The sequence below is a fragment of the Aquarana catesbeiana genome, linkage group LG05, assembly GCF_042186555.1.
Source record: "Aquarana catesbeiana isolate 2022-GZ linkage group LG05, ASM4218655v1, whole genome shotgun sequence".
NCBI classification, from domain to species: Eukaryota; Metazoa; Chordata; class Amphibia; order Anura; family Ranidae; genus Aquarana; species Aquarana catesbeiana.
This window is the reverse complement of record NC_133328.1, coordinates 110,038,627-110,064,679: the sequence shown is the minus strand read 5'-3', so window position 1 is coordinate 110,064,679 and position 26,053 is coordinate 110,038,627. Positions and strand designations below refer to the sequence as shown.

At 46.2% G+C, this 26,053-nt stretch overlaps 1 protein-coding gene across 2 annotated transcripts in view; it reads right to left on the bottom strand.

Moving 5' to 3' along the window:
* Positions 1-25,493, bottom strand: part of POLR1F (RNA polymerase I subunit F) — a 40,310-nt gene extending 14,817 nt beyond the window's left edge. Inside the window, exons 1-2 of one of the 2 annotated variants that reach the window (XM_073630064.1) lie at positions 25,169-25,422; positions 8,910-8,968 (exon numbers count right to left, since the gene is read on the bottom strand). In XM_073630064.1, the coding sequence (XP_073486165.1) occupies positions 8,910-8,968; positions 25,169-25,285 (176 nt within the window). In that variant the 5' untranslated portion in view covers positions 25,286-25,422. Of the gene's footprint in view, positions 1-8,909; positions 8,969-25,168 lie in introns of both variants that reach the window. The other variant, XM_073630063.1, reaches the window with a different exon arrangement.
* Between the last annotated feature and the right edge of the window lie 560 nt (positions 25,494-26,053).

Sequence of the window (26,053 nt, the reverse complement as noted above, 5' to 3'; positions counted from 1 at the left end):
TTGCTTTAACCATCTTCCGAGGGTGCTCTTGGAAGCTTTACCTCCTTTGTGAGTACGTTCCATTAAAACAAAGAGTGAAGATGACTTTCTGATTTCCTTTGTTCTTTCCAGATATTTAAGCAGACACCTCCTGACATCAAGAGTATGGAAAGCTTCTTCTCCTGCTCCCGAAGGTAAAGGACAAAAAGTAGGGAGAATGATTTCCTGTGTATGGTGAAAAACTGAAGCCACCTTTGGTAGAAATGCTGGATCCGTCCTTAAGACTACCCTATACTGTAGACATCTCATAAAGGGCTCTTTAATTGAAAGGGCTTGTAACTCACTAATTCTACGTGCGGAAGTCTTTAACGTCAAGAAACTTAATGATGCTTCTTCTATGGGTTCAAACGGTGCCTTAGTTAGTCCCTGAAGAACTAAAGATAAATCCCATTTGGGAAAAATAACAACAGGTCTAGGCTTTACTTTTGCCATTGCCCTAAAAAATCTGATTATTAAAAAAAGGTTCCCCTGACAGGGTTCTTTAAAAAAAAACTGATAAAGCAGCTACCTGCGTCTTGAGCGTACTTGCTGCTAACCCCTTCTCCAATCCCTCTTGAAGAAAATCCAAAACTGAAAATGTGGTACGAAAATCAAAGTTTTTACTGGAACACCAAGAATTATAGATCTTCCAGACTTTAAAGTAAATGTCTCTCGTCACTTTTTTTTCTACTTGCAAGAAGGGTAGAAATAAGCTTCTCTGATAAACCCTTCTGTCTTAAGATTTGTTCTTCAGAAACCAAGCTGTTAGTTTGAGATAAGCTGGATCTGGATGGAGAATTTGGCCCTGACTCAACAGATCTGCCCTGATTGGTAATCTCCAAGCAGGTTTCACTGAGAGGTTCATCAAGGTTGAAAACCAGGGTCTTTTCAGCCAATAAGGAGCCATTAATATTAGCTCCGTGGACTCCAATCTGAATTTGGTTAACACCTTTGGTATCAGTTGAAACGGGGGAAAAGCGTAGGACAGATGGAAGTCCCACTTGTGAGCTAACACATCTACTCCGAGAGCTTGATCCTGTCTCTGAAGAGAGAAGAAGACTGGTATTTTTGCATTTTCCTGTTTTGCAAAGAGGTCCACTTGGGGATAACCCCAACTCCTGGAAATTGTTTCGAATAATTCCTGATTGAGAGACCACTCCGCTTCCCTTATTTCTTTCCTGCTGAGGAGATCTGCTAAGGTGTTTTCCGTCCCCTTCAGATAGACTGCTGATAGAGAGGCCACATTGTTCTCTGCCCATCTTAGGATCTGATGAGCTGGACCCATTAAGGTTTTGCTTTTTGTGCCCCCTTGCTTTGTTAAATATAATACTGCCGTCATATTGTCTGACAATATATGGACATGTTGATTCACTAGAAATTCCCGGAGGGAGAGGAGGCTTAGGTGAACAGCCTTTAACTCTCTCCAATTTGAAGATCTTTTTTCTTCCAGATGAGCTCCCCATCCGCCGGCATCTGTAGTCAGCCTTCTGGTTACCGGAAAGACCCAAGGAAGCCCTTTTGAAATGTTTCCTTGGTTCCTCCACCACCAGAGCGATCTTTTTGCTCTTGCCCCCATGTTGAATTTCTTCTCCAGAGGTTCCTGGTATGACCAATTCATCAGGATATCCGATTGCAGAGGATGGGCATGCAACCTGGCCCACTGTACCGAAGGAATTGCCGCTGTGAACAGTCCCAGAGCAGACATGGCTTGTCTTACAGAGATCTCTGCGTTGGATTGAAGTGTTTTCAGGGTCAACTGCATCTTCTCTATTTTCTCCTGGGGTAGAAAAATTCTCTGTTCTATCGAGTCTATTTCGTACCCCAGAAACCTTACCCTTTGAGATGGAATTAAGTTTGACTTCTGAAGATTGAGAAGCCATCCCAAAACTTCTTAGATGTGTTTGAACTGTCTGAAGGTTGACCTCTACTTGACCCTTTGAGTCTGCAAACAGTAGAAAATAGGGTACTATTGAAATCCCCTTCAGCCTCAGGGGCTCCAAAGATTCCGCCATCACTTTTGTGAATACCCTGGGAGAGGAGGAAAGACCGAAAGGCAGAGCCCGAAACTGCAGGTGCCAAATCCCCCCCCCCCCCCCCAGATTGACTGTGAGACGCAGGAACCTTTGTGATGGGGGCGCTATTGGTATATGGAGATAGGCATCTCTCAAATCGATGGAAGCCATATGACATTTGGGGGTTAGCAAGTTCCTCACTGAGAAAATCGTATCTATCCGGAATTTTTTGTATTTTATGGATCGATTTAGAACCTTCAAATTGAGAATCAGGCAGAACTTTCCTGATGGCTTTTTGACCAGAAAATTGTGGGAGTAAAACCCCTTCCCCTCTTGATCTTTTGGAACCTGGGAAATGACCTTCTGTTGCATCAGTTCCTGTAACAGAGACTTCATGGCCAGAGCCTTTTCCCGATCCTTTGGCAGGTTTATGATGTAAAACCGATTTGGGGGGGCTTTGTGAGAATTCCAATTGATAACCCTTTTTGATTATCCCCAGAACAAAAGGACTCTTTGTTGTTTTTTCCCAAATTGGTAAGAAGTCCTGTAGTCTCCCCCCTACTAGATGGTCATAGTTTTTTAGGGGTTCGTTCTGGGGTTCTAAAGAGTACCCCACCTCTACCTCTTCCTCTCCGAGAAGACCAGGGTCTCTTCTGTGTGTGGTCCTTTTCCTTATCGGCTTGTTGAAAAGGACGAAAATTTTTCCTCTGCTGTACCGTTTTCTTCTTCTGTGGGAAAGCTTTCTTCTTATCTGCCGTCCTATCAAGGACAGTCTCCAGTTCTAGCCCAAACATCAGGTCTCCTGAAAAGGGAATCCCGCACAGTTTTACTTTAGAAGCTGAATCCCCTGACCAGGTCTTTAGCCAGAGTGCTCTTCTTGCTGAGTTAACAAGCGCAGAGGACCTGGCTGACATCCTGATAGATTCTGCAGAGGCATCTGCCATATATTTTACTGCCTTAAGCAGGGTAGGGAAGGACTCCAATAAGTCTTTTCTGGAGGTACCTGCAACTACATGATTTTTAAGTTGATCTAACCAACACTCCAGATTCCTAGCCACAACTGTAGCCATCATTGCTGGCTTAAGATTAGCTAGAAATGAGTCCCAGGCTTTCTTCAGTAGCCCATCTGCCCTCTTATCCATAGCATCTTTGAGAATACCTTTCTCTGGATCCTTCCATTCCTTTTTAATAGTGTCTGTTAACACTTTATGCACAGGGAACACCCTGTGTTTAATTTCCTCCAGCCCCAGGTACATCTTGTCATGCACGGACAGCTGAGCTTTTTCTTCCTGGATCTCCAGGGTAGTATAAATTGCCTTGAGTAGTTCATCCACCTCCTCAAGTGAAAGCTTATATCTAGATGATCTTGACTCTTCTTCCACCTCCTCCTCCTCAGAATCAATGGTTGAGGGTGGAATGCTTTCCATTTCCTCCTCCGACTCACTTTCCACCTGTCTGGAAGTGGACTGAGGGAAACGGGAGTGAGAACTCTGTTCTTGGCTGGAACTCTGGCCGTGTTTCACAAGGGAAAGCACTGTCCCTAGGGCCTCTGCTAATTCCTTCCTCACAGAAGATAAGAGTTCTTTGCACTCTTGAGGATTCTTCTTTTACCAAATCCACAATGCAGGATTTGCACAGTGGTTTGGGCCAAGAGTCCCTTAAAGGATTTTTGCATGAGGGGCACTTTCTCCCTGTTCTCTCCGATTTGGCAGTAGCTTTCTGAAACAGAGAAACAAGAAAAAGCCAGGTCCTTAGAACTAAGGCTTCAGAGAAAAGTAGTACCTCCAGCCAACACCCTAAGTGCCCAGAGTCTCACTCCTTTGCTGAACTGCTAATGGAAAAATTTTACCCCATAGCAGACAGCAGCAGGCTTTGAACCATATAAAAAGATAAAAACACCCAGTGATATAAAAGGAAAGAGGTGCCACCGCACCTCTCCTACCTGGGCCTGTCCGGGAACCTGGGCGCCTGCATCCGCCATTGCTGCTGACGATTCCGCTGTCTCCATAGTGAAATCCGCAGCTGCTGCACTGTGTACTAGGCTCCATGTGCCATACAAAAGGAAGTCCCGGCCAGAGGACCCGTCCCTTCCTCCTGCATTCCAGCAGCAGGAACCAATCGCTGCTACGCCCCGCCGGAAGTCTCCGCCCACCGGAACTGGCGTCATCCGCTGTCCGGGATTCGGCACCGCCATGCAGAGGCCTGGCATGGACGCTCTTATTGAGCACAACCGCGGCCCCCCGAACACCCCAGGTGGAAAAACTTCTGGCAGACCATTACTCCTGTGAGCCGGAGAAGGAAGGGACACCGGAGCACCCCCCTCACGTACGGGAAGGAGCTGGGCTGGTCTGAGTACCCAAACGCGGAGGTCCTGCCAAAACCCTCTCCTTGGAGAGAGCGCAGCCCCTCTGGTTCCCCAAGCAGTGCTTCCACCATGGCGGAGGAAACACTAAAACTGACGGCATGGTGGAAGGGGCATTGTCACGCAGCGTTTCCTGTCTAAGAGGTGGAGCTGCGCTCTCTCCAAGGTGCTGTCCTGAAAGGCGAAGGGAGAAAAAAAAACTTTACAAAATATTCTGGCAGCCCCTCTCCTTTATTTGGTGACAACTCATTCTGTAATTGTTTGTTTAAATAGATGCCTCTAAATACCTTGTTTCAGTTTTCTTTAGGCCGGTCACGTGACTCCTGGCAGCTCCGCTACTAAGGTCCAGGGCTACAGTGGGAGGTGCTGAGCAGCCAGCACGTTGGTCACCTGACTCCCAGCCGAAGTCAGAGGGAGATCTCGGCCCCTCCCACTGTAGCCCTGGATCAGAGTAGCAGAGCAGCCAGGAGTCACATGACCTGCCTGAAGATAACTGAAAAAAAAAAAAAATGTATTTAGAGTCATCTATTTAAATAAACACTTACACAGTGAGTTAACGCCAGATAAAGGAAAGGGGCTGCCAGTGAAGGGGTTTTTAGGGTTAAACACTTTAATCACCGCTGGGTTTTTTATTTTTTGCTAAATGGAAAAAAAAAAAAAGTTTTAGTTTCTGTTAAAAATGTTGTAAATTAGTAATTTTTCTCCTTCACTGATGTGCACTACTGATGGGCACTGATAGGTGGCAATGATAGGCAGCTCTGCTGGGCACAGATTGGCAGGACAATGAAGATCAGTGCAGATGTACCCTATGTGGATTTGCCAGTTTTTGGCTCTCCTCTCATGCTGTCAGCGTGAGGGGAGGATTGCCGATAACTGGCAAATCCCGTTTACATCTGTGATCAGCTGTGATTGGACACAGCTGATCACGTGGTAAAGAGCCTCCAAGATTGGCTAGTTACCCCGATCTGTGATCAGCTGCTTCTGAAGGATGCAACAATCACACCTGATGCGCGCCGCAGGGGGCGCACAGGCAGCGCGAGCAAGGGAAGATGTCATATGATGGCCTCCTGGCAAAGTGAGGCCGCACTGTAGCCGTCATTCAGATATAGCGCGTTCGCAAAGGGGTTAAAGTGTAAGCCCAATATTTGGGCTGTCACCAGAACACTGAGGGGAAATCTAATAGGCACACCAGTTCAGGTGACAATTGGGGATAGCCTCACTTTAGAGAGATTTCCTCTCAACTCCTGTTTTGGCTATGAGACAGGAAGTGAAATCTCCCCAAGAAGAAACACACGGCAAAAAATAAATAAATAAATAAATAAAAAAACCCCTGCACAGTGGTTACACACCTTCCCCTACTCTATTCGAACTGAGAAAAGTGTTGCCTTTAGTCCTACTGTGACTGGTAAGTGTTCTGCTCGTTGGAGGGAAAGAGGTCTCCCTCCCACAGAAGGACAGTCATCCATAACACCATCCCTCCTCCCTCTATGAGGTCACACAGGGTCATGACACCATCTCTCCTCCCTCTATGAGGTCACACAGAGCCATGACACCATCCCTCCTCCCTCTATGAGGTCATACAGAGCCATGACACCATCCCTCCTCCCTCTATGAGGTCATACAGAGCCATGACACCATCCCTCCTCCCTCTATGAGGTCACACAGAGCCATGACACCATCCCTCCTCACCCTATGAGGTCACATACCATATATATACACACACACACACACACACACACACACACACAGTTGTGCTCATAAGTTTACATACCCTGGCAGAATTTATGATTTCTTGGCGATTTTTCAGAGAATATGAATGACACAAAAAAATTTTTCACTCATGGTTAGCGTTTGGCTGAAGCCATTTATTATCAGCTGTGTTTACTCTTTTTAAATCATAATGGCAACAGAAACTACCCAAATAACCCTGATCAAAAGTTCACATACCCATATGATTTTGGCCTGATAACAAGCACACACGTTGACACAAAGGGGTTTGAACAGCTATTAAAAAGGTAACCATCCTCACCTGTGATCTGTTTGCTTGTAATTAGTGTGTGTATGAAAGGTCAATGAGTTTCTGTACTCCTGACAGACCCTTGCATCTTTCATCCAGCGCTGCACTGACATTTCTGGATTCTGAGCCATGGGGAATGCAAAAGAATTGTCAAAGGATCTGTGGGAAAAGGTAGATGAACTGTATAAAACAGGAAAGGGATATAAAAAGATATCCAAGGAATGGAGAATGCCAATCAGCAGTGTTCAAACTCTAATCAAGAAGTGGAAAATGAGGGACCAACTAAAATTTCATGCCACAACTGCCAGGAAAATTGTTTGGGATGCAAAAAAAAAAAAACCCACAAATAACTTCAGGCGATGTACAGGACTCTCTGAAAACATGTGGTGTGGCTGTTTCAAGATGCACAATAAGGAGGTACTTGAAGAGAGATGGGCTTGCATGGTCGAGTCACCAGAAGAAAGCCATTACTACGCAAATGTCAAAAGTATCCACGCTTGCAATACGCCAAACAGCACAGAGACAAGCCTCAAACCTTCTGGCACAAAGTAATTTGGAGTGATGAAACCAAAATTGAGCTTTTTGGCCACAACCATAAACACTAAATTTGAAGAGGAGTCAATAAGGCCTATGATGAAAGGTACACCATTCCTACTGTGAAACACGGAGATGGATCGCTGATGTTTTGGGGTGTGTGAGCTACAAAAGGCACAGAAAATTTGGTCAAAATTGTTGGCAAGATGAAAGCAGCATGTTATCATTTGCATTAATCAGCCAGGAAGCTGTGCATGGGACGTACTTGGACATTCCAACATGACAATGATCCAAAACACAAGGCCAAGTCGACCTGTCATTGGCTACAGCAGAATAAAGTGAAGGTTCTGGAGTGGCCATCTCAGTCTCCTGACCTCAATATCATTGAGCCACTCTGGGGAGATCTCAAATGTGCAGTTCATGCAAGGCAGCCCAAGAATTTAGAGGAACTGGAGGCTTTTTGCCAAGAGGAATGTGCAGCTTTACCATCTAAGATAAAGAGCTTCATCCACAAAAGACTTCAAGCTGTCATTGATGTTAAAGGGGGCAATACACGGTATTAAAAACTGGGGTATGTAAACATTTGATCAGGGTAGTTTGGGTAGTTTGTTGCCATTATGATTTAAAAAGAGTAAGCAGTTGTGCGGCTGCAGAGATAGGGAAATGTCTCACTGCCTGTGATTAGCGCAGCGCCGAATTCCTGGCGGGCTTGGCACGTGCAGCATGCGAACACGCCGGAGCTCATCCTTACTAGTCAGTACCAGTGTGCAAAGGTTTCTGCTTCCAATTGGGAAATATACTGAGCGATTTCTACAGACGAGATCCAGTTTATGTATGTCTGCTGGGGGCTCTGATGATCGGTTCCTCTCATGAGATCCAGTCTTTATCTAGTTCCTAAGGAACTCAGGCTCGCATGACCTCCTGTAATTAAGGGGTCCACCTTGTCCGGTAAGCGCATTCATATTATTGGATTGACGATTATTGGTGCTTGATGGAATATTATCAGCTTTTTTCTACCAAGAGGAATTGCTTACCTATGGGACTATAAGGACTTTCTCTTTTAACCATTTGCGCTGCACTAGCATTGTTTTATAAATTGTTATCTAGGCTGGTGAATCCTATAGTGTTCAGCTTGCATTTATTTATTTCAGGTACTTATATAGCGCCGTCAATTTACGCAGCGCTTTACATATATATTATACATTCACATCAGTCCCTATACCCTCAAGGAGCTTACAATCTAAGGTCCCTAACTCACATTCATACCTATACTAGGGCCAATTTAGACAGGATGCAATATACCTACCATTTCTTGTGTATCACAGCTTGCGCTGATTGTCCTCAGTTTATTAATAAACCACTTCAGCCAAACACTAACCATGAGTGAAAGAAAAATTTTTGTGTTATCATTCATATTCTCTGAAAAATGGCCAAGAAAGCATAAACTCTGCCAGGGTATGTAAACTTAAGAGCATATATATAAGATTTTTTTTTTTTTTAATTGACATTTTTGTATTAAATGTTGTTACTATTTTGGTCAATTGTAAGCTTATTGATCATCTGTCAATCAAATTACAGATTTCCTCCTGACGAAGCGGCATTAGACCGCAAAACTAGTTGAGATGTTATCCGTGATCAACTATTCCACTGTGATCTTCCCCACATGGGGATCATTATCTTGGTGATACACATGGATTGTTACCATGCTTTTAATCTCTATGTGATTATGTGTTATTAATTTTGTATTAACCACTTACCCACTGTCCACTTAAACCCCCTTCCTACCCAGACCAATTTTCAGCTTTCGGTGCTCTCACATTTTGAATGACAATTACTCAGTTATGCAACACTGTACCCATATGAAATTTTTGTCCTTTTTTTCACACAAATAGAGCTTTCTTTTGGTGGTATTTAATCACCGCTGTTTTTTTTTTTTTTTGCGCAAAAAACAACCAGTTACACTTACCGGTAACGGTGTTTCTGGGAAGTCTTCCAGGACGGCACCCTGAGAGAGGACTGGTCCACCTGACAGGAAACACAATCCATCAAGAGGTTAAAGGCCCCCGCCCCTCCCCAGTTGTGATAAAGTATTGACCCACACCAGTGCACAAGAGTGAAAAACATAACCACCACAACACTCTAAACATTGCATTATACCTAGAGTGGGTGGCAAGTAGGCCTGCCGTCCTGGAAAACTTCCCAGAAACACCGTTACCGGTAAGTGTAACTGGTTATTTTCTCAAGACGTCTTCTAGGACGGCACCCTGAGAGAAGAGCAAGTAGCTCAGGCCTACCTTTAGGGCGGGACAACCGCTTGCAGGACTTTCCTGCCAAATACCAGGTCCTGAGGGGATAGTAATTCCACTCTGTAATGCCTCAGGAACGTGTTCTGGCTTGACCATGTAGCGGCTCTACATATCTGCTCCACCGAAGCTCCGGCCCTTTCCGCCCAGGAGGTTGCCAGAGATCGCGTGGAATGTGCTTTAAGGTTTCTAGGAGCTGCCCTACCGGACTGCTCATAGGCTAAAGAAATGGTATTTTTAATCCATCTAGCTATAGAAGCCTTGGATGCCTGTTGGCCCTTCTTTTGGCCAGAAAAATTAACTAAAAGATGGCAGGACTTTCTAAATTCCTTAACTTTTTCTAAGTAGGATTATAGACAGCGTCTGATGTCCAGACAGTGAAAAGAAACTTCCCCTTCATTCTTGGGGTTACTACAAAAGGAAGGTAGCACTACTTCTTGAGTCCAATGGAACTTTGATACTACCTTAGGGAGGTACAGGGGGTCCTGCCTAAGTATAACCCTGTCCTCAAATAAACTGAAAAATGGCTTTTTAATAGAAAAAGCCTGGATGTAACCTACTCTCCTAGCTGAGGTGATTGCTAGTAAAAAGGCCAACTTAAAGGTCAGGATCCTAAGGGGGATCTGATCTATCGGTTCAAATGGGGCCCTTGTTAACCCATCTAGTACTAAGGTAAGGTCCCAAGGAGGACACCTAGACATTTGAACAGGGGACAACCTCTCTCTGACCAAGAGAAATCTCTTGATCAGGGGGTGTAATGCCAAACGTTTCTCGAGGAAACAGGACAAGGCTGAGACCTGCGCCTTAAGGGTCTTGGTTGCCAAGCCCAGATCTGCTCCATCCTGGAGAAATTCTAAAATAGCAGGGATCTCTTTTTGTGAAGTCCCTCTCTCCTGACACCAGCGAGAGAAAATCCCCCAGGTCTTGGCGTAAATACGCCTTGTGATTGGCTTTCTACTAAGGAGCAGTGTATCCACTACTCTGTCCGATAGGCCCCTCTCCCGCAGGTTCTGCCTTTCAAGAGCCAGGCCGTCAGTTTGAAGAAGCTGGGGTCTGGATGGCGGACTGGACCCTGAAGAAGAAGGTAGCACCGGACATGGAGGTGAAGTGGTGGGGCTATGGACCAACCCTGCAGGGTTGGAAACCAAGCTCTCTTGGGCCACCAAGGGGCTATCAGAATCAATCTGCTTTCCGAGAAGAACAGTTTTTGAAGAACCCTCGGAATTAACCCCAGAGGGGGAAAGGCATAGGCCAGTCGGAAGTCCCAGACTTGTGCCAATGCATCTATCACCTCTGAGCCCCTCTCCCGAGCAAGGGAAAAGAATCTCCTTACCCTTCTGCTTTTTCTGCGGGCAAAGAGAGCTATCTCTGGAACGCCGTACTGCCGACTTACCAGGGAAAAGACCTCGGGATTCAATTCCCATTCCCCCCGCAGAATCGGCTGCCGACTGAGGTAGTCTGCCTCTACATTCAATGTTCCCTTTATGTGGATTGCGGAGATGGAGAGAATCTGACTCTCCGCACAGGACAGGATGTCCGCTGATAGGGACTGGAGCGTTGTAGATCTGGTACCTCCCTGATGATTCAGGAAAGCTACCCCCGTGGCATTGTCTGATAAGACCTGCACCTCCTGGCCGCTGATCTTCCCCTCGAAAGCCTTTAGCGCTTCCCCTATGGCCAAAAGCTCCCAAAATTTGGAGGAGGCCCTTCTCTGCTTTGGTCCCCAGAACCCCTGAGCAATTAGATCCTCCAGGCGGGCCCCCCACCCCCAGAAACTTGCGTCTGTAGTTATCCTGAGAGGCTGAAGTTGGCTCCAAAAGGAGGCCCTCCTGAAACTTCTGAGGAAGAAGCCACCAGTGAAGTGAGTCTTTTACCTCGACCGGAACGGCAATCTGTATGTCCAAAGAGTCTCTTTTTTGGTCCCAAGAGGACAGGAGGAAGTGCTGGAGGGTCCTGGAATGTAGCTGTGCCCAAGGAACTGCTGGGATAGATGCCGTCATCAGGCCCAGTACTCTCATGATACTTCTGTAGGAGATGGTCCTTGCCTGTAACAGCGACGTGACTACTGCTATGAGGCCCTCTACTTTGCACTGAGGTAAAACTAATTTTTGTTTTGAGGAGTTCACCAGAAAACCTAGATACCACTTTGTTTGGGCAGGAGTCCGCGAGAATTTTTCCCTGCTGATGATCCATCCCAGGGCTTCTAAAGTCTCCATTACACTGGATAGATCCAGAAGAAGCTGATCCTGACTCAGATTGTAAATCAAAATGTCGTCTAAGTAGGGAATCAATGCCACTCCCTGGAGGTGCAGAAAGGCCACTACCTCTGCCATGACCTTCGTGAAGACTCTTGGACTGGATGCCAGTCCAAAGGGGAGGGCCGCAAACTGCCAGTGCTGCACTCCCTCTGGAGAGGCAACCGCGAATCTCAGAAAGATCTGATGGTCCTGAAATATAGGGACATGAAGGTAGGCGTCCTTTAAATCTAGGGTCACCATGAACATGTCCTTGAGGAGGTGTCTCCTGAGAGAATAAACACTCTCCATGCGGAACTTCTTGTATCCAAGAAAAACATTGAGGCTCCTTACATTTATGATTACGATACCTTCCTGAGGGTTTTGGTACCACAAAAATGTGGGAATAAAAACCCTGACCTTGCTGGCCCCCTGGGACTGGTATCATGACCTCCTGTTTGGCCAGCTCTTCTATGTTCTGAAGGATTCCTGCTGCTTTGCAGGGGATCCCTGGGAAGGTAAGACAAGAGAAACTTGGGAGGTGGAGGGGAGAGAAATTCTAATCTGTAACCCTCTCTTATAAATTTGAAGAATATGGGGGCTCTGAGTGACCCTTTCCCACTGAGGGACAAAGTGGGAAAGTCTTCCCCCTACTGGAAAGTCATTTGGGGGTCTTGTCACCTGACTTCTGGCGGGAAAAGAGAATGCCTGACTTTTGCTTGTCCTTACCAGCGCCCCAACGTCTATTAGGGGAGACCTTTTTCTCTGAGAAGCGTTTTTTTGCCTGGGGGCCTCGAAGAAAACCTCTTCCTCTCCCTCCTAGGTTTAGTAGGAAATTTTTTCCCCTTTTTGGTAGATCTGGCCAGGGCCTAATCTAGACCAGTACCAAAGAGTAGAGTCCCCTCAAAAGGGAGACCACATAGATCAGTTTTAGACGAGCTATCCCCATCCTAAGTCTTAACTCAGAGGACTCGCCTGGCTGAGTTTAGCAAAGCACCTGATTTGGCGGTTGCACGTACTGTCTCAACCGCAGCATCCGCTAAGTATGCGACAGCATTCCCTATGACCTCCAAAGAATCCAAGACCTCCTTAGATTTGGACGTTCGGGATACGTGGTCCATTAGTTTACAGACCCACATGCCCGCATTCCTTGCGATACAAGCTGAGGCTAACGCGGGACTCATAGCCGCAGCGTTAGCCTCCCAGGCTTTCCGTAAAATGGTTTCAGCCCTTCGATCCATCTGATCCTTTAAATTACCTGTGTCTTCGAAGGACAGGTCAGATTGCTTAGAAACCTGTGCTAAGGAGGAGTCTAGCCTAGGAGTTTTGAAAAAATTATCCTCATCCTCCTCAGGAAAGGGGCATCAACGCTTCCATGTCTTATATTTCAGGAGCCTTTTCTCTGGTTCTTTCCATTCCCTTAAGATGACCTCTTTGAGGGCGGAATGCACCAGAAGAACCCTGGCCTGAGGCTTAATTAAGCCTCTATAGATCTTATCTTGAGCAGAAACTTGCGCAGCAGGCTCCTGAATTTCTTCTGAAGAGTAAATAGCTCTCAGAAGATCCTCCATGTCGTCAGCTGAAAATATATGCCTGCTAGACTTGGAGTCCTCCCTCTCATCCTCCTCTTGGCTGTCCACCACCCCTTTGTCCGAAAATCCCTGATTAAGGGTTTCAGACTCGCACTCTTCCTCTGAATCCTGAGGAAGTGGATACTTTGGAGCATCCGCCTGGAATCTAGACCCCCTAGAGGAGGCGGAGGCCTCCTTGCTAGTATGAGCCTCTGAGTCCCTAGACTTAAGGGTGGATTGAAAAGCCTTTAAAGTGGACAGCATCTCAGTTTGTACAGTGAGGAACTCCTTCATAATCTGAGATGTTTCCTTCAATGTCAACTTTTGTATGCACTTAAAGCAGAAGGGCTTTGGATGATCTGGGGGTAACCTGTCATTACAGTTCCCACATCTCTTAGAACAAGTGGAGGATTTCACGGGATGGCTGGCAACCTCACGGGCAATAACATCGTCCCCTGAAAAAAAACACACAGGCATAACACTGTGAGACTCAGAGGAGAAGAGCTGGGGTACCCTGCACCATCTAAACCTCCGAAGGCCGGTCAGACTCACCCCCTGTGGTCTCCTCCATGGCCGTAGACCCTGCGGGTCTCTCCTCATGTTCCATGCTGTGATATGCATAAACGCAGAGGAGACGTGGGCGCCTGTTCCCTGTGGATTTTATATCCTTCTGTGAGCCTGCATCGCGCTGCCGCCGCCATCTTGCCGAAGACTGAAAACGGCGCGGCACATGCTGAGGTCATTTCCTGCCTGTAGGTCTCCAGAGGAGGAAGTGATGTCACTCCTCCACGATCCTCAGGAAAATGGCGCTGAGCTGTACTCAGCATGGGAGACACCGCACGAACCCCGCGGACAGCTTGTTGCTCGGCCGGTCGGACGGGCGGATGCGTGGACGCCCCCAGGATGCCTGTGCCACAGTCCTGCTGGGTGGAATAGTCCTGCAGACACCGCTGCATAGGACTTTATCCCCCAGTGCAAGAGAGATGCTGCCTTTAGAAGGAAAGCCAGACTCCATCTGCACGGCCACCGCACAGGTAAGGAAGGGAGACAGGAAGATTTGGCCCCTGAAGTTCTGGGTACACCACTGTACCCAGGGTCCTTCAGCACTCAGGGAGGCTCTTCCAATTTCTGCCACCCCCCGAGGAGAGAATAGGGGGACCCCCCCAGGAAGGATAGAAACATCCGGCCGGACCCATCGGCTTCCCAGGTATTTGATCCGGCTCCCAGGGGGAGACCACCAGCCCCAGGCTTCGGGCATAAGTAAAATAACAAACGGTTTCACTGTGGGGAAACACAATCAAAAACTGAGGAGCACCGGGAGGGGCGGGGGCCTTTAACCTCTTGATTGTGTTTCCTGTCAGGTGGACCAGTCATCTCTCAGGGTGCCGTCCTGGAAGACGACTTGAGAAAATGCATTTCTCTTCATTTCTGTTATAACGTTTTGCAATTTAGTCATTTTTCTTCTAGGGGTGCGCATCTTCACTGGCCTCACGATTCGATTCGATTACGATTATCAGGTCCACGATTAACGATGCATCACGATTACTGCGCGCGGTTTTCATCCAAAAAATTTAAGTAGTCAGAAGAACTCCATTTTTTAAATTTTATCTGTTCTTAAAAAAAAGACAACACTCCTTGCATGTAGCAAAGTGTAAACAGTGCAGACAACTTAAAGAGGAGCTCCAGACTGCCCCCAAATGACTACAGGAGATGATCAGAGACTGCGGACATGCTACAGGAGATGATCAGAGACTGCGGACATGCTACAGGAGATGATCAGAGACTGCGGACATGCTACAGGAGATGGTCAGAGACTGCGGACATGCTACAGGAGATGGTCAGAGACTGCGGACATGCTACAGGAGATGGTCAGAGACTGCGGACATGCTACAGGAGATGGTCAGAGACTGCGGACATGCTACAGGAGATGGTCAGAGACTGCGGACATGCTACAGGAGATGGTCAGAGACTGCGGACATGCTACAGGAGATGGTCAGAGACTGCGGACATGCTACAGGAGATGGTCAGAGACTGCGGACATGCTACAGGAGATGGTCAGAGACTGCGGACATGCTACAGGAGATGGTCAGAGACTGCGGACATGCTACAGGAGATGATCAGAGACTGCGGACATGCTACAGGAGATGATCAGAGACTGCGGACATGGCACAGGAGATGGTCACAGACTGGGGACATGGCACAGGAGATGGTCACAGACTGGGGACATGGCACAGGAGATGGTCACAGACTGGGGACATGGCACAGGAGTTGGTCACAGACTGGGGACATGGCACAGGAGATGGTCAGACACTGGGGACATGGCACAGGAGATGGTCAGACACTGGGGACATGGCACAGGAGATGGTCAGACACTTTGGACATGGCACAGGAGATGGTCAGACACTTTGGACATGGCACAGGAGATGGTCAGACACTTTGGACATGGCACAGGAGATGGTCAGACACTGGGGACATGGCACAGGAGATGGTCAGACACTGGGGACATGGCACAGGAGATGGTCAGACACTGGGGACATGGCACAGGAGATGGTCAGACACTTTGGACATGGCACAGGAGATGGTCAGACACTTTGGACATGGCACAGGAGATGATCAGACACTTTGGACATGGCACAGGAGATGACAATTCTATGATATGGACTTGTGTCACAGCGCCCCCCCTCCCCCTCCCCACTTACATGCTGCTCTGCCGGTGGGCGATCTGCCTGCTCACCATCTCCCCCCCGATCTCCATTCGTGCGGCCGGTGTTCCCGGTCAGGTCAGGTTCTCAGGTCAGCATCTCCAGCAGTGAATTCTCCCGGGAGAGCGCTCGGTGCATAAAGTTGTTTTTAGTGTGTGTATATTCCGGTCATGTGACTCTCAGCCGTGCCTCCCTCCTCTCACGTCTCTCCTGATGTCAGCCCCGCCCGCCTCTCTTCTGACCTGATAGCTCCAGTCAGTGGGCGGAGCTGACACCAGGAGAGACTGAGAGGAGGGAGGCGCGGCTGAGAATCACATGACCGCAATATACACACACTAAAAACAGCTTTATGCACGGAGCGCTCTCCCGGGAGGGGGCGGGGCTAGACATCGATTTTTCGGGTCGCATGCATCGATGCCGCATCGGGGACACCCGATTTGCGATGCATCGATGCTGCGATTAATTTCAGCAGCCCTATTTTCTTCATATATTTTGGCCAAAATTTATACCGCTACATATCTTTGGTAAAAATAACCCAAATCGGTGTATATTATTTGGTCTTTGTGAAAGTTAGAGTTAGTTAGTTGAGTTGTGAGAGTCCACAAGCTATGGTGCCAATCTCTGAAAATTGATCACACCTGAAGTACTGACTGCCTCTCATTTCTTGAGACCCTAACAAGCCAGGAAAGTACAAATACCCCCCAAAAGTACAAACTAACAAGCCAGGAAAGTACAAATACCCCCTGGCAACAGCGCTTCAGGGGTGCAGTTAACTCCTTCCTCAGCCGCTAGCTGGGTTATAAGCGCCCCACTAGCAGCCGAATAGCGCCGCTAAAATGACGGTAAAGCGTCGCTAAAACTAACAGCGTTTTACTGTCAACGCATGCCCGCTCCAGTGTGAAAGCAACCTTAAAGTGGTTGTATAGTCTTTTTTTTAACTTTTACCTACAGGTAAGCCTATAATAAGGCTTACCTGTAGGTAAAAAAAAATATCTCCTAAACCTGTACGGTTTAGGAGATATTCCCCTTGCTATGAGCCGCTGACTGCAGCGGCGCATGCGCACAGGGGATTCTCGGCTGAAGGCCCGGCAACTGCCGGACCTTGCCGAGAAAGAAATCTCCCGCACGCATTCACGGGAGTGATGACATAGCGGCTCCAGCCACTCACAGCGCTGGAACCGCAATACCCGGAAGACACGCCGAGGCAACATGTCAGCTACCTCGGCATGGACCAGGTAAGATACCGACGCCTCGTTCTAAGGTAAGTATTTCATAATGAGCTAGTATGCGGTGCATACTAGCTCATTATGCCTTTTGCTTTACAGGGGTAAAAAAAAAAAATGTTCAGCGGGTATACAACCGCTTTAAGTAATAAGTGATACAGAAAATTTTTTACATTTAAACATTTATTATAAACATTTATTTAAATGTTTACATTTAAACATTTATTAAACAAAAATCAGTTCACTTGTATGTATAATTTAGATTAAAAAAATATAACTATATCTTAAATATTAAATACACAAAAACAGGTAATCAAAACTTTTGGACAAAAAAAAATGGGCTAACTTTACTGCTTATTTTTTTTTTTTTTTTTTTATTTCATTAGTGTATTTTAAAAAAAAAAAAAAATTGCGTTTGAAAGACCGCTGCGCAAATACCGTGTGACATAAAATATTGCAACAACTGCTATTTTATTCCCTAGGGTCTCTGCTAAAAAAAAATATATATATATATATATATATATATATATATATATATATATATATATATATAATGTTTGGGGGTTCCAAGTGATTTTCTAGCAGATAATACAGGATTTTTACTTGTAAGCAACAAGTGTCAGAAAAGATTTAGTCTTTAAATGGTTAAACTCCTCCACAGGAGTTCAGTCTATTGATAAAAGAACCTGAAGAGATACAATGTATCTTCTTATCAGATTTGGCAGGCTGCCCAGAGGAGGAGAGAAGAAAACTTCAGACAACTTGCATTGACTTCTATTACAGAAGTCATTTGCAAGTCCCGCTGAAGTTATAATCGGCTTTTTATCAGCACAATCGGCCGATGCCGATTAACCACTTAACAACCGGCCCATAGCCAAATGACGGCTACAGGGCGGTTGTTTAACTAGGGCGCGCACTCGAGAGCATCCGTGATCGCCGGGTCCATAGGACCCGGCGCATCACAGATCCCGGTAAATGGCCGCTGATCGCGGCCGTTTACCATGTGATCGCTCCGTCAAATGACGGAGTGATCACATGTAAACAAACCGGCGTCATCTGATGACGCCGGTTCCTCTCCTCCCCCTCTCCTCCCCTCCTGTGTACCGATCAGTACACAGTGACCGAAGAGGCGGATGGATGGATGGCTGCAGCGTTGTGGGCTGCATCTGTAGTGCCCACAGCGCTGCACAGAGACATCCAGCCATCCATGCTCAGCCATCCCTACTACTCTGCATGCCCTGCAATGCTGTGCAATACTCTGCAATTCCCTCTGCAATACCCTGCAATACCCCGCCATACCCTGCAATACCCCGCCATACCCCGCAATACTCTGCCATACCCCGCAATACTCTGCCATACCCCGCAATACTCTGCCATACCCCGCAATACTCTGCCATACCCCGCAATACTCTGCCATACCCCGCAATACTCTGCCATACCCCGCAATACTCTGCCATACCCCGCAATACCCCGCAATACCCCGCCATACCCCGCCATACTCTGCCATACCCTGCCATACCCTGCCATACCCCGCAATACTCTGCCATACCCCGCCATACCCCGCAATACTCTGCAATACCCCGCAATACTCTGCCATACCCCGCAATACCCCGCAATACTCTGCCATACCCCGCAATACCCCGCAATACTCTGCCATACCCCGCAATACCCCGCAATACTCTGCCATACCCTGCAATACCCTGAAATACCCCGCAATACTCTGCCATACCCTGCAATACCCTGAAATACCCCGCAATACTCTGCCATACCCCGCAATACTCTGCCATACCCCGCAATACTCTGCCATACCCCGCAATACCCTGCCATACCCCGCCATACCCTGCCATACCCCGCCATACCCCGCCATACCCCGCCATACCCCGCCATACCCCGCCATACTCTGCCATACCCCGCCATACTCTGCCATACCCCGCCATACCCCGCCATACCCCGCCATACCCCGCCATACCCCGCCATACCCCGCCATACCCCGCCATACCCCGCCATACCCCGCCATACCCCGCCATACCCCGCCATACTCTGCCATACCCCGCCATACCCCGCCATACCCCGCCATACTCTGCCATACCCCGCCATACTCTGCCATACCCCGCCATACCCTGCCATACCCAGCCATACCCTGCCATACCCAGCCATACCCTGCAATACCCAGCCATACTCTGCAATACCCAGCCATACTCTGCAATACCCAGCCATACTCTGCAATACCCAGCCATACTCTGCAATACCCAGCCATACTCTGCAATACTCGGTGATACCCAGCCATACTCTGCAATACTCGGTGATACCCAGCCATACTCTGCAATACTCGGTGATACCCAGCCATACTCTGCAATACTCGGTGATACCCAGCCATACTCTGCAATACTCGGTGATACCCAGCCATACTCTGCAATACTCGGTGATACCCAGCCATACTCTGCAATACTCGGTGATACCCAGCCATACTCTGCAATACTCGGTGATACCCAGCCATACTCTGCAATACTCGGTGATACCCAGCCATACTCTGCAATACTCGGTGATACCCAGCCATACTCTGCAATACTCGGTGATACCCAGCCATACTCTGCAATACTCGGTGATACCCAGCCATACTCTGCAATACTCGGTGATACCCAGCCATACTCTGCAATACTGGGTGATACCCAGCCATACTCTGCAATACTGGGTGATACCCAGCCATACTCTGCAATACTCGGTGATACCCAGCCATACTCTGCAATACCCAGCCATACTCTGCAATACTCGGTGATACCCAGCCATACTCTGCCATACCCAGTCATACTCGGCGATACTCTGCAATACCCAGCCATGCTCAGCCGTACCCAGCCTCTGTATGTGGCCAGGCTGTGGAAGTCTCACACATGTGGTATCGTCGTACTCAGGAGGAGCAGGAGAATCTATTTTGGGGTGTCATTTTTGGTATGTACATGTTATGTGTTAGAAATATTGTATAAATGGACAACTTTGTGTTAAAAAAAAAAAAAAAAAAGCGTTTTAACCACTTCCCGCCTTCCGTCATACGACGTCCTTGACTTTGTGCGGGGATATCTGAATGATGGGTGCAGCTACAGGCATCATTCAGATATCATCTTTTTCAGCCGGCGATTCCCTACACCATAAGAATGATCGTAGCGGCTGTTACACTGCTTGATCGTTCTTACGGGAGGCGAGAGGGGACGCCCCCCCCTCCCGCCGCCCTCCGGTGCTTCTACCGACTCACCGCTATGATCGAAGCCAGGATCTTTTTTTTTTTTTTTTTTTTTTTTTTTTATTTCAGGAACAGCCTAGAGGTGAGATGTGGGGTCTTATTGACCCCATATCTCACTGTAAAGAGGACCTGTCATGCCATATTCCTATTACAAGGGATGTTTACATTCCTTGTAATAGGAATAAAAGTGATCAAAACATTTTTTTTTTTGGAAAAAAGTGTCAAACTAAAATAAAGTAAAATGAACAATAAAAAAAAAATAAAAATTTTTTAAAGCGCCCCTGTCCGTGTGCTCGCATGCAGAAGCAAACGCATACGTAAGTCCCGCCCACATATGAAAACGGTGTTCAAACCACACATGTGAGGTATCGCTGCGATCGGTAGAGCGAGAGCAATAATTTGGCCCTAGACCTCCTCTGTAACTCAAAATTTGTAACCAGTAAAAAATTTTAAAGCGTCGCCTATGGGGATTTTTAAGTGGTGAAGTTTGGCGCCATTCCACAAGCATGTGCAATTTTGAAAGGTGACATGTTAGGTATCTATTAACTCGGCGTAACTTCATCTTTCATATTATGCAAAAACATTGGGCTAACCTTACTGTTTTGTTTTTTTTTAAAGCAAAAAACAGTTTTTTTTCCAAAAAAAACGCGTTCCAAAAATTGCTGCGCAAATATCGTGCGAGATAAAAAGTTGCAATGACCGCTATTGTATTCTCTAGGGTCTTTGCTAAAAAAACATATATAATGTTTTGGGGTTCTATGTAATTTTCTAGCAAATAAATGATGATTTTTACATGTAGGAGAGAAATGTCAGAATTGGCCTGGGTGCTCCAGAACGTCTGAAGGTGCTCCCCTGCATGTTGGGCCTCTGTATGTGGCCACGCTGTGTAAAAGTCTCACACATGTGGTATCGCCATACTCGGGAGTAATAGCAGAATGTGTTTTGGGGTGTAATTTGTGGTATGCATATGCTGTGTGTGAGAAATAACCTGCTAATATGACAATTTTGTGAAAAAAAAAAAAGAAAAAAAAAAAAAAAAACTTGTTTTTGCAAAGAATTGTGGGAAAAAATGACAACTTCAAAAAACTCATCATGCATCTTTCTAAATACCTTAAAATGTCTTCTTTCCAAAAAGGGGTCATTTGGGGGGTATTTGTACTTTTCTGGCATGTTAGGGTCTCAAGAAATGAGATAGGCCGTCAGTACTTCAGGTGTGATCAATTTTCAGATATTGGTACCATAGCTTGTGGACGCTATAACTTTCACAAAGACCAAATAATATACACTAATTTGGGTTATTTTTACCAAAGATATGTAGCGGTATAAATTTTGGCCAAAATATATGAAGAAAAATTACTAATTTTTAAAATTTTATAACAGAAACGAAGAAAAATTTATTTTTTTACAGATTTTTCGGTCTTTTTTCTTTTATAGCGCAAAAAATAAAGAACCCAGCGGTGATTAAATACCACCAAAAGAAAGCTCTATTTCTGTGAAAAAAAGGACAAAAAATTCATATAGATACAGTGTTGCATGACTGAGTAATTGTCATTCAAAATGTGAGAGCACCAAAAGCTGAAAATTGGTCTGGTTATTAAGGGGGTTTAAGTGCCCAGTGGTCAAGTGGTTAAGTAAAAAAAGCCAAATATCAGCCGGCCGATATAGTAGACATTCCAATTTATTTAGTAAGAGGCATGGTGAGTTTTTTGAAGTTGTAATTTTTTCCCACAATTCTTTGTAAAATCAAGAGATTTTTTTTATATTGTTATATTAGCAGTTTATTTCTTACACACAGCATATGCATAGCACAAATTACACCCCAAAACACATTCTACTCATCCTCCTGAGTATGGCGATACCACACGTGTGAGGCTTTTTACACAGTGTGGCCACATACAGACGCCCAACATGCAGGGAGCGCCATCAGGCATTCTTGGAGATTTCTTGACTACCTCTTACACTTTTGAAGGCCCTGAAGAACCAGGACAATGGAAACGCCCCAAAAATTACCCCATTTTGGAAAGAAAAAAACCCAATGTATAATCTAAGAGGCATATTGAGTCTTTTGAACGCGTCATTTTTTTCTACAAGCTTTTGGAAAATGTGTAAAAAAAATGAACACGCATTTTTTTTTTTTTTTTTAACACAACGTTGTCCATTTACGCAATGTTTCTAACACATAGCATGTACATTAGAGGTCAACCGATACATCGGCCGGCCGATATTTGGCGTTTTTTAATATATTGGCATCGGCCGATTGTGTGGATAAAAAAGGACGATTATAACTTCAGCGCAACTTGCAAATGACTTCTGTAATAGAAGTCAATGCAAGTTGCCTGAAGTCTTCTGTGGAGCGACTTCTCTCCTCTCTGGGCAGCCTGCCAAGTCTGATAAAAGAAGCTAAAAAGAGATATATATATATATATATATATATATATATATATATATATATATATATATATATATATTTAGCAGAGACCCCAGGGAATAAAATAGTGTTTGTTGCAATATTTTATGTCACACGGTATTTGCGCAGCGGTCTTTCAAACGCAATTTTTTTTTTTTAAATGCACTAAAGAATTAAAAAAAAAAAAAAAAAAACTAAGCAGTAAAGTTAGCCCATTTTTTTTTTTTTGTCCAAAAGTTTTGATTACCTGTTTTGTGTATTTAATATTTAAGATATAGTTTTTTTTTTGTTTATCTAAATTATACATACAAGTGAACTGATTGGAGGTTTGTTTTGTTTAATAAATGTAAAAAATGTTCTGTATCACTTATTACTTAAAGTAGAGGGCCACCCTGAAAAAAAAAATTCACCAAAAATCCTAAAAAAAAAAAAAAAAAAAAAAAAATAAAAACTTACTTAAACCCTTGTTGCTAGGCAGTCTTCCTAATCTGCCTCTTTATATTCTATTTCTGCGTTCTGCTTCTCAGTGAGCGGCCCCGTTGTCTTCTGGGAACTGTGTGTGTTCCCAGGACACCACGGGGCCATTCACAGAGCGCCGCTCGCGCAGTAGGAAACTGGCAGTGAAGCCACAAGGCTCCACTGCCTGTTTCCCTTACTTACTCAGGGACGGAATCTCGCTTTAAGGCTGCTTACACACTGGAACGGGCATGAGTGGACGGTAAAACACTGCTAGTTTTAGCTGCGCTTTACCATCATTTTAGCTGCGCCATTCAGCTGCTAGCGGGGCGCTTATAACCCAGCTAGCGGCCGAGGAAGGGGTTAAATGCGCCGCTGCCGAAACACTTTGCAGGTGCTTCGGCAGCGGTGCGCATTAATTTCAATGGGCAGGAGTGCTGGAGCAGCGGTATACACCACTCCAAAGATGCTGCTTGCAGGACTTTTAACATCCTGCCAGCGCATCGCCCCAGTGTGAAAGCACTCGGGCTTTCACACTGAGACTGCAGGGAAGCATTTTTGCAGGCACTTTACAAGCACTATTTTTAGCCCAAAAGCGGCTGGAAAATGCCCGAGTGTGAAAGGGGTCTAACTGTTAGATTTTATGAGATGAAGGGGGGGGGGGGGAAATCGGCCTAACATATCGGTACAAAAAAAAAAAAAATCAGCATCATATATCGGCCATTATCCACCGCGATTTCTAAATATCGGCATCGGCCAGAGAAAAACCCACATCGGTTGACCTCTAATGTATATACCAAAAATGACACCCCAAAATAGATTCTCCTACTCCGGCGATACCATGTGTGAGACTTTTCCACAGCGTGGCCACATACAGAGGACCAACATGCAGGGAGCACCATCAGGTGTTCTAGGGACATAAGTTTCAAATCTAATTACACTTTTTTTTCTAACCCATTACACTTTTGTGAGGCACTGTAGTGGCATGGATGATAACTGATGTGGCATGAATGAGCATGGCAGGGTACGGTTGAGTACGGATGGATACGGCTGAGTATGGCTGGGATGGCTAATTATGGATGGGATGGCTGAGCATGAATGGATGAGTATGCTGAGTATGGATGGCTGCACATGGATGGATGAGTATGCTGAGTATGGATGGCCGAGCATGGATGGGTGGATGAGTATGCGTCGTATGGATGGCCGAGCATGGATGGATGAGTACGGATGGATGAGTATGCTGAGTATGGATGGATGAATTATGGATGTGTATGGGCACTGAGCAGCGCTGTGGGCACTACACATCCAGCCCATAGCGCTCCTGCCACCGATTTCCCCCCTCTCACCGTACCAATAGGTACGGGGAGGGGAGAGAGGTACCGGACATGACGCCAGTTTACTAGTGATCGTTCCGTCATTTGACGGAGCGATCACGTGGTAAATGGCCGCTAACAGTCCGGCAGTCACTGATGTTCCCGGGTGCGTGTGAGAGCGGGATTCTGGGAGGACTTTATAGTACGCCCTCCCAGAGTTATCCCACCGCGCTGCAGACGTCATTCAGCTATAGTGCTGTCGGCAAGTGGTTAATAAACCTTTATATCAATTTTTATCTGTCTACATATCTTAACTTACTTTAGTTTATATCATACCAAGATAGTCCAATTGCCCCTGTTCTTTAAGGAAGCTTGGCTGGGGACCAAGCTCTCAATCCATTATCTCGAAGTTTCTGGATGATGGTACAATTTTCTACATACTCTTTTATCACTATTACTGCTAAAGAGGCTACTCCTATCTCTCCTCCTATGAGGTCACACAGAGCCATGACACAATCCCTCCTCCTATGAGGTCACACAGAGCCATGACACAATCCCTCCTCCTATGAGGTCACACAGGGCCATGACACAATCCCTCCTCCTATGAGGTCACACAGGGCCATGACACAATCCCTCCTCCTATGAGGTCACACAGGGCCATGACACAATCCCTCCTCCTATGAGGTCACACAGGGCCATGACACAATCCCTCCTCCTATGAGGTCACACAGGGCCATGACACAATCCCTCCTCCTATGAGGTCACACAGGGCCATGCTCACCGGGGGCTGTATTTGAGAAGCTCTCCGTTGAGCTGCTCCTGTATTCCGCTCCTCTTCTTGTTCAGGTACCGGGGGGACAGGGCCAGGTGTCTCCGGTGTGTGTTCACCACCAGACATGAGTAAAGACTATCCACCAACGTACAAGCCTCCGAGAAGGTCGGCAGCAGGCGGGGCGGGGGCTCAGTTCTAAATGACACGGCCGGTCTGTCTACCACACCCGGTGTAGAAGTGCTAACATTATCCGTATTAGCCATGCTATGGTATCCACATGTCTCAGGGAAGACGGGCACTGAATAATGACGTCAGACATCGCACACCCCTCACTGAAAGCAACCAATCCCCTGTCCCCGGACACTAGAGTGAAAGCTGGGGGCGGTTCCGGAGACACGTGTGGCCTTCGCAAGCCTGTAATAGCACGGAGCCATTTTGTTGGAGACCAATAGAGAGCGTTTATTTCTTCTCTACTTGTCTCTAGAAGGAGATTCACAGCACAAGCTGTGCGATCACTGCGCTTGTCTGCATTGGTGTTTGCATTGCAGTTTTTGGAATAAATGTTTATTATTATTATACAGGATTTATATAGAACATACGTTTGAGCTCAGTTTTAGAAATATTCCATTATACTGAGAACTATTTTTCTAATTTATTTCAATTGATTTTTTTTACTAAGTTGCATTTGCACATTCATGTCCATTTGTGGTGCGTTTGTGTAGGTTTACGGTACGTTCTGGTGCAGGAAAACGCAAAACACATGAAAGCACTGCAATGATGTACACTAGACTCACTGGACGACTTTCATTTTTCTTGCATGCTTGTTTGTACTGCATTTAACCACTTCAGCTCTGGAAGGGTTTACCCCCCTTCCTGACCAGGCCCTTTTTTGCT